Below are 9,342 nucleotides of genomic sequence, written 5' to 3'. Positions count from 1 at the left end.
CTCGGCACGCCGCAGGTGCAGGAGCGTGCCGGGGACAGGGAAGTGGGTACGCAGAGCTGCGCCCTAAGATCCAAGGGGTCTCTCCAGCCTTCCGAAGCTGCATTGCAGCGGAGCGGGCAAGGTTCGTGGGGACTCAGTCATGAAGGAGCCTTTCTGCAGCAGAAGGGCCTCGAAGGAATCGGAGGGCCACGAAAGCCCTCCTTTACCGCACGATTCTGAGGTGCTCGGGGTCTAACATCCTGCGTTCGGGAGTGTCTAAACCGCTGGAGCAGCTACCCTCGCCCGCGCAGAGCGGCGGCTGTAATGCTCGGCCCCGTCCGGCGAGGGCCGCTAGGAGCGAGTCCGGCGCGGCGCCGCTCTTGCCAGCCGCGCGTCTCGGTAGCCCCGGCTCGCGCTCGCCGCCGCGGGCAGAGGGCGAGGACGCGGCGGGCGCGCGTGCGCGCTCCCTCAGTGCAGCTAGTCTGCGTGCCTGAGTGGGAGGTGGCAGGCCTCCGGCTCCGGCCTTCCCCGCCGACGGTTCCAGCGCTGTCTCTGGCCATGAACCGGTTTGGTACTCGGTTAGTGGGAGGCATGGCGACCCCAACGCCGCCGCCCAAAGTCCGCAGCAATGAGAACCTCGACAAAATCGATATGTCTTTGGGTGAGGGGCCGAGTTGGACCGAGTTGGGAGTGGGGGGAGGGCGTCGGTGGAATCAAGTGTGCGGTTTGCGAGGGGAGGAAGGGGCGGTTGGCCGCAGTTGCCGAGCGAGTTTTCTTCCGGGTGGGCGAAACCGCGCGCTCGGGGGTGTCCAGGGCAGCGGACGGCCCCTCGGCGGGGGCCGTGGTCCGAGGAGGGACTGAGGGGAGCGGGGAGGAAGGGGAGGCGCCGCGGGGTACGTTCCCCCCAACCCGGGGGTCGCTACCGCCTGCGGCTTCCCAGCGGCTCTTTGTGAGGAAAAAGTCCGTGGCGTGGCCTTCGAGCGAGTTCGCTGTGGGCAGTGTCGCGAGCGAGGGGGAAGGGTCCGACGAACGCTCTTCTTTTGGGGGTTGGGGGGAGAGAAATGGTTTTGGAGAGCCGGGCTGAGTCCGAGAAGGATTCCGACCCGTGATGACAAGGAAAGGGGACTTGGGTGGGCATGGCCGTGTCCAGCCCAGGCCTTCGCCCGGCGCCGGCCGTTGCTGACCGGGGCCACGAGCGCTCGGCAGCCGACGCTGGCAACTGTCAGAAGACAGCGAGGGGGTGGGGGACGCGGACGGCGTCAGATGTGTTAACTAGGCGGTGCCTTGGGCGACCAAGCACGGCCTCGAAGAGGTTAAGCTCACAGAGAAAAGTGAAGCCGAAAGTGCGCGGGGGCGTGGGGGGAAAGCCGGCCCCCCAGGAGCGGTGGGGTGTCCCTTGTAGAGACAGCTGGGCGCCCCGGTCCCACCTGTGTCTGAGCTGGATTTTAGACCAGCTCCTTCGGTGGCTTTTCGGTTTTGTTTGTTTGTTTGTTTTGCTTCTAAGGATTTTCAGATACTTGAAAAGTACCTACTATGGGGTTCAGAGTTGCCACCTTTTTCTAAGGACGAGATAATGTAGCGTTATCTCCTTCTTTATTTCTTTCCGTACGTCTTGTTACGTTTCTCTTTGGCTGTGTTTTTATCGAGACGGTTTGGTCCAAAGGCAAAGATTTTTGGTTTCTAGGATCCCCACAAGTTATACCTGAAAATATTGCTAGAATTTGTGGTTTTCCGTTGCAGGGCTTGCTTTACTTCCTGCTGCGAGTCAGTACCGAGCTCTAACAAGGCATCTTTTTGAGTCAATGCCAAGACAGAGTGTATTTATGAATATTCGATGTGTACTAACTACCTGCCAGGCACTAAACCAATCACTTGGACACATGAACTCGGTTTATAGTCAAAATACTCTTTTTGAGATTTGTTCTGGTAGTGGTAAATGGAGTCAGAGGGCTTATAGCCCTGTGATTGTGGACAGGCTATTTCACTGCCTCAGTGAGAAGGTGACAGTAAGTGTTAACTTGGTGGAGTTGCTGTGCTCCTTTGAATCAATGAGCATGCAAGTAAACCTCTTGGAACAGTAATCTGCATAGCAAGCACTGTATTTTATCTTTACTCCTATACAGACCGTTGTTGTTATTCCCATTTTACAGAAGACCAAGGAGTAACTTGTGTAAAGTCATAGGATTAAGTGGTGAGTCAGGAATCCAGGGTATGGCTCTAAAGCCCCAAACTGCAGCTGTAGGGATGTATTAGATATGTATGTATTTTCATAGCCAGTAGACTATTTTTTAGCTTTATGAGATTTTTGTGTGTGTTAGGTTTGGGGATTAGGTTGTTCAAATGATGGAAGTGGAGGGTTGGTTGTGTTTGAGTTAGAATTGGAGAGCTGTGGGAAGGCTAAAATAGAGCGTGTTCTCTTTTCTGTCCTCGCAGGGACACAGCGACCAGCTATCAGTTGCCTTTTTTTTGGTAACCATTTTACAGCAATGTCATGCCGATTTCATCATCTGCAGAAAATTATTATATTTCGTGAATATTGCTGTGGGAGTTTTAGAATCTGATTTGCCTTTTAAAAAATCAAAACAGTGGCACTATTAGTTCAAATGATTATACATAGAGAATATCAGCTTTACAGGCCTCTTTATGGCTCAGTTACTTAATGGATATTATGGTATCTGATTAATAGGATTATCAGGGCCCAACACAATGCCTCGATTGCTAATCCTCTTCTTGTAAGTGCTGGGATCCTGTGTGGATGTAGGTTCGTGTCCCAGCTGCTCCACTTCATTCAACTTTCTACCTGTTGCCTGGGAAAGCAGTAGAGAATGGCCCAAAGCCTTGAAACCCTGCACCCATGTGGGAGACCTGGAAAAAGCTCCTGGTTCCTGGCTGCAGATCTCAGCTCCAGCTGTTGCAGCCATTTGGGGAGTGAACCAGTGGATGAAAGATCTTTGTCTCTCCTCTCTGTACATCTGCCTTTCCAACAAATAAATAAATATTTTGGAAATAAAATCATTGTTAGAATTAAATGGACTTATAATCGGAATGATGTTTGTTAGTACTCAGTTACTTCTGTTATGGTTAAGTGTGTACCTCTGTACTATGAGAAAATATCCTGTGGGGTATAGTTCATGGCAAGGGAGTTTATTTTCTTCTTAATACTCTTTCTATACATTTTTAGATTGGAAAGTCTTCTCTGCCATGATTAGTTATTTAATTTGAGGACTTGAAAAGTGTTTAAGTATAAAACAGTTTCATATACAGTATGCTTTACTTTTTTAGTTATGTTTAGGTCTTATGTTCTGTATTTGAAAAACAGTGAAGTTAGGAACAAGCATGCTGGTGGCACAGCATGTTAAGTCCCCTCCCCTCATCCCATATAAGAATACCTAGACTGAAGTCCCACCCTGTGTACTTGCAGATCAGCTTCCACAGGTGCGCATCATGGAAAGAAGTAGATGATGGCTCAGGTACTTGGGTCCCTGCCATCTGTGTGACATGCCCAGATGGAGTTCCTGAACCCAGCTGTTGGAGGCATTTTGGGAGTGAATAAGCAAATCAGAGATCGCTGTCAGTCTTTTTCTCTTTCACTTTGCCTTTCAAATAAATGTACATTTTTAAAACATACCAAAAAGTCTGCTTTCAGGGCTGGTATTTTGGCTCAACTGGCTAATTCTTCCCCCCTAAGTGCCAGTTTCCCATTTGGGTGCTGGTTCCTCTCCCAGCTGCTCCACTTCCCATCCAGCTCCCTACTTGTGGCCTGGGAAAGCAGCAGAGGACAACCCAAAGCCTTGGGACCCTGCATCTGCATGGGGACCAGGAAGAAGCTCCTGCCCCCTGGCATCCGATTGGCTCAGCTCTGGTTGTTGTCGCCATTTGGGAAGTGAAGATCTTTCTGTCTTTCCTTCTCTCTGTAAATCTGCCTTTCCCATAAAAATAAACCTTTTTTGTTTTTCAAAAAGAAAGGTTTTGTGGGCCCGGCGGCGTGGCCTAGCAGCTAAAGTCCTCGCCTTGAAAGCCCCAGGATCCCATATGGGCGCCGGTTCTAATCCCGGCAGCTCCACTTCCTGTCCAGCTCCCTGCTTGTGGCCTGGGAAAGCAGTTGAGGATGGCCCAATGCATTGGGACCCTGCACCCGCGTGGGAGATCCGGAAGAGGTTTCTGGCTCCTAGCTTCGGATCGGCACACTGGCCTGTTGCGGCTCATTTGGGGAGTGAATCATCGGATGGAAGATCTTCCTCTCTGTCTCTCCTCCTCTGTGTATATCTGGCTGTAATAAAATGAATAAATCTTTAAAAAAAAAAAAAAAAAGAAAGGTTTTGTAATTGGTGTCTCCCCGTTTCCTTTTTGTTCATTTAGAATTTAACATGGTATTCTAAACCCCCTGTGTTTTTTTTTTTGAAAGATTTATTTTTTATTTGAAATGCAGATTTGCAGAAAGGATAGACAAGAGAGCTCTTCCATCTGCAGTTTCACTTCCCAAATAGCCACCATGGGCAGAGCCGAGCCAATCCTAAACTCGGACCAGGAGCAGCCACCATGGGCAGAGCTGAGCCAATCCTAAGCTCGGACCAGGAGCTTCTTGCGGGTCTTCCACATGGGTGTAGGGTCCTAAGGATTTGGGTCATCATCTGTTACTTTTTAGGTAAGCCATGAGCAGGGAGATGGATCAAGGACTTGATTCAGCGCCCATATAGGATACCAGAGCTGCAAGACGGTGGATTAGCCTATTGAGCCTTCATGCCAACCCCTTGAATCCTTTTTTTTTTTTTAAGTTTTATTAGTTATTTGAAAAGCAGAGAGAAAAAGGAAGAGAGACGGATAGGTCATCCATCTAATGGTTCACTTCCTAAATAGCTGCAATAGCTGGGACTGGGCCGGGATGAAGCCAGGAACCAGAAGCTACTTCTGGGTCTCCTACATGGGTGTAGGGGCCCAAGAACTTGGGCCATCCTCTGCTTCTTTTTTAGGTATCTTTGTGGGGGCTAGATTAGAAGTAGAACAGCTGTTGCCCATATGGGTTTCTGGTTCTGCAGGTGACAGCTTAATACATTGTGCCACAGTGCCAGCCCCATCTTTTCAGGTTTTTTGTTTGTTTTGGTTTAGGTGTTGTTGTTGTTGTTTTGGGTGTCTTCAACTTTACTGACCTCTTGCAGTTGGACCTGAAGAAGAGAACAAAGTACTTTGGGAAATTAAAGTTTTTTAAGATGTTTTATTTGAAAGATAATTGATGAGGAGAGACAGAGAGATCTTTTATCGTTCCCCAAGTGGTGGTAGCCCCAGGCCAGGAGTCTAGAATTCTGAGTCTCCCCTGTAGGTGACAGAGAACCCAAGTATTTGAGTTAGTGTTAGTAAGGAGCTAAGTTGGAAGTGGAGCAACTGGGACTCAGATCAGGACTCTAATATGATGTATCATGGCATAACTTGGGAAGGCACAATGCTAGCCTCCTAAAGCATATTACAGGGCCTGGCGCCAAAGCCTAGTGGCTGAAGTCCTCACCTTGAGTGTGTTGGGATCCCAAGTGGGCACTAGTTCGTGTCCCAGCTTCTGCTTGTGGCCTGGGAAACCAGTCGAGGACTGCCCAAAGCCTTGGGACCCTGCACCCGTGTGGGAGACCCAGAAGGTGTTCCTGGTTCCTGGCTTTGGATTGGTGCAGCTCCAGCCGTTGAGGTCATCTGGGGAGTGAATCAGCAGATGGAAGATCTTCCTCTCTGTCTCTCCTCCTCTCTGTGTATCTGACTTTGCAATAAAAAATAATTAAAAAAAAAAAACGTATTATAGAGGATCCATATGATCTATTGTATTTCCTTCTCCGACCTCAGAAAAGATGACGCATAATGAAATTGGTATAGATTATTTCTGTGCTTAGAGTAATTTGGAAAAGATAATTGAGGCTAATTCATTTTGTAAAGTTTTGAGTCAGTTGTGCAGTTTTTTGGTTTATTTACCTGTCATCAAAATTATACAGGTTTAAGGTGTTTTAAGTGTTGTTGGTTGGGGGCTGTGGTGCAGCAGGTTAAAGTATGTCCTATAAAGTCGGTTCCCATATTGGACTACCAGTTCGAGTGCCTGCTATTTCATTTGCAACCCAGCTCTCTACCACTGTTTCTGGGAAGGCAGCTTCAAAAAATGGCTGTAGTGTTTGGGTTCGGGCCACCCGTGTGTGAGACCTACATTGTTAGGAATTTGAGCCACAAACCCAAATGCAGATGCAGCGAGTCACATAGGAGATCTTTATTCCAGTGGGCAAGCTGGCAGTGGGGAAGAGGTGAAGGCAGAGAGCAGAGAGAGAGGAGAAAAGAGAGTATTTAGGTACTCTCTCCGGCAGCAGTTATTGGGACTAGAGGCCTAGGGATTGTTGGTTAGGGCTGTGGGTGGGTACCAGGGATACGGGCTACAAGGGATTGGTGGACAGGGCTGTCAGGTACAGTGCCCTGAGGTTAATGGTGGTAAAATAGGGTTGTGAGGTTACAGCAGATTGGTGGAGAATCTGGAGTGTGAACCTTAGGAGAACCCAAACTTAGGGGAAGCAGATATTTAGCACTCCTCACATGTGAGTCCCTGGGTCCTGGCTTCATCCTGGCCTAGCCCTGGTCGGGAAGGCCTTCTGGGAGGAAACCAGAGATAATAGGTGCTCTCTATCCCCTTCTTTTCAAATTTTAAAAATATTTTAAAAAAGTATTGTTGTCTTCTAATAGGCATTTAAATAGGCATATGGAATACATTTAGTAATAGTGCAATTTGATATTTGTGAATTATCCTAGGTCAGTTTGAACTTGTTATTATTTTTACTAAGGTATGGAGGCTGGTAAGCTGTTCTTGAATTTCTTTCCGTGGGGAAGAAAACCAGTAGTATTTTTTTTCAAGTAAACTATACCTTTATTATGGCATTGGCTTAATTTTGTGTTTCCTATTTATTTATCTGCTTCATAAGTTATTTTAGATTTGTTGAGAACTTGGGTCATATTTCATTTTGTTCTGGTTATCACCTACCTTGACACTATGAGGATACGTCACAAATTTCATAGAAAACACATATTCCAGAAAATTATGTGAAATTTAGGCTTTTTTGCACAAAAATAAACTTTTAGTTGCAACTTTCTAGTTTTTGAAATGTTTTTGTGGATTAATTGCCCTTATTTGTTTAGTAAATGCTAGTGGAACTGAGGTGAATTCAGAAAATTGGTCTTTTAAGAAAATTTTATTTATTTGGAAGAGTTACAGAGAAAGGGAGAGACAGAGAAAAAGAGGGATCTTCTGTCTGCTGATTCACTTACCATATGGCAGGCCGTTAGCAGGGAGCTGGAACGAAGTGGAGTAGCCAGGACTCGAACTGATTCCCATGTGGGATGCTGGCATTGCAGGCAGAGGACTTTATTCACTGTGACAGAGAATTAGCCTTTTTTTTTTTAAAGATTTATTTATTTTTTGTTACAAAGTCAGATATACAGAGAGGAAGATCTTCCATCCGATGATTCACTCCCCAAGTGAGCGCAACTGCCAGTGCTACGCCGATCCGAAGCCAGGAACCAGGAACTTCTTCCAGGTTTCCCACACGGGTGTAGGGTCCCAATGCATTGGGCCGTCCTCGACTGCTTTCCCAGGCCACAAGCAGGGAGCTGGATGGAAAGTGGAGCTGCCGGGATTAGAATCAGCGCCCATATGGGATCCTGGTGCGTTCAGGGCGAGGACTTTAGCCTCTAGGCCGCGCTGCTGGGCCCGAGAATTAGTCTTTTAAGTTTATATTTTGACTGCCTATTTTGGTTCTTACAGAAATGTTACCATCTTTTAAAAATAATGACCCTAACTTTATTTATTTTGTTTATCTGTGTTTTATCAGGAAATAAATAATATTAATAATAGAAATTGTGGGAATATATTAGTTAGAAAATGAGACTGAGTAATTGCGTCATTAAATCAAAATGAAAAACTATGACATTTCATCCATTATAGATGATATCATCAAATTGAATCGAAAGGAAGGAAAGAAGCAGAATTTTCCAAGACTAAATAGAAGACTCCAGCAGAGTGGTGCTCGACAATTCAGAATGAAAGTACGGTGGGGAATCCAACAGGCTTCTGGTGAGTTTTCAACATAAGCTATAGCGAAAAACTGTTATTTGTGGGTTCATAATATACTATCTTTAGCTTATGCTAAAATTTGAATGCATTAGAACTCTTAATTTTTAAAAATTTTGTTTTTCACACATTTGATATAGTTTGCAGATAAAATTCTTTAAAGAATGAATGATGTCCAGGCTACCTCAGAGAAAAGGCAAACTTTCCTTTTTTTTTTTTTTTCCTATCATTATTTGGAAGGCTAAAAGGCAGAGTTACAGAGAGGGAGAGAGATTATCCATCTACTGGCTCATTCCCCAAATGGCTGCAGTGATAGGAGCTGAGCTGATCTGAACCTAGGAACCTCCTCCAGGTCTTCCAGGTGTGCCCAAAGACCTGGGCCATTCTTCACTGCTTTTCCAGGCATTAGCAGGGAGCTGGATCAGAAGTGGAACGGCCGGTATAGGGTACAGGCATCACAATTGAGGCCTAACCTAGCATGCCACTCTGCCAGTTCCTAACAGATACAATTCTAATGAGATTCGCCCTCCCTCCCTCCCTCCCTCCTTCCTTTCTTGCCATTTACCATCCTTTCTCCAACACACATTGCCCTCCTCTCCTTTCTTTGCTCCTTCTGTTTTATTTTTAAAGATATATTTATTTGAAAGAGTTGGAGAGAAAGAGATTTTCTATCTGCTACTTTCTTCCCAGATGGCTGCAGGGATCATGGCTGTGCCACACTTGAAGCCTGGAGCTGGGAACTACTTCCAGGTTGCCCAGATGCGTGATAGGGGTCCAAATTTAGGCTTTCCTCTGCTGCTCTTCCCAGACTGTTAGCAGGAAGCTGGATTGGAGGTAGAGCAGCCAGGATCTGAACTCATGCCTTCATAGGATGTTGGTATTACAGATGGTGACCTTAATCACTATACCACAACACTCTCTATTTTTTAGTTTTTAAGATAACATTTTAAATTTGTTGCATTTGAAGGTTTATTTGCTATGGAGAGAGTGGTGGGAGAATTACAGGGAGACCTTCTATCTGCTCGTTCAATCCCCAAATGGCTGCAGTGGCCAGAGTTGGGATAAACTTTTCCCGATCTCCACTGTGGGTGCAAGAGCCCAAGCCTTTGCTGCTTTCAGACACCTTAGCAGGAAGCTGGATTGGAACTGCAGCAACTGGGAGCCACAGGAGATGCTAGTGTTGAAATCAGTGGCTTAATCTGCTTTGCCACTGTGCTAGCCACCCCCCCAAGTACTCTTTGTAATTTGTATTAGCTCTCAAATTTTTGCTTAAATCCTAGAAA

At 46.4% G+C, this 9,342-nt stretch overlaps 1 protein-coding gene across 1 annotated transcript in view; it reads left to right on the top strand.

Moving 5' to 3' along the window:
- The first annotated feature begins 385 nt into the window (after nucleotides 1–385).
- FYTTD1 (forty-two-three domain containing 1) overlaps nucleotides 386–9,342 on the top strand; it is a 30,516-nt gene continuing 21,559 nt past the window's right edge. Inside the window, exons 1-2 of the mRNA XM_004577829.3 lie at nucleotides 386–640; nucleotides 7,934–8,062. Coding sequence (XP_004577886.1) covers nucleotides 538–640; nucleotides 7,934–8,062 — 232 coding nt within the window. The 5' untranslated portion in view covers nucleotides 386–537. The remainder of the gene's footprint in view (nucleotides 641–7,933; nucleotides 8,063–9,342) is intronic.

This window comes from Ochotona princeps, chromosome 3, assembly GCF_030435755.1.
Source record: "Ochotona princeps isolate mOchPri1 chromosome 3, mOchPri1.hap1, whole genome shotgun sequence".
Lineage (NCBI taxonomy): Eukaryota > Metazoa > Chordata > Mammalia > Lagomorpha > Ochotonidae > Ochotona > Ochotona princeps.
Note: the sequence above shows the minus strand (reverse complement) of the source record. Positions and strands in the feature narration are given on the sequence as shown.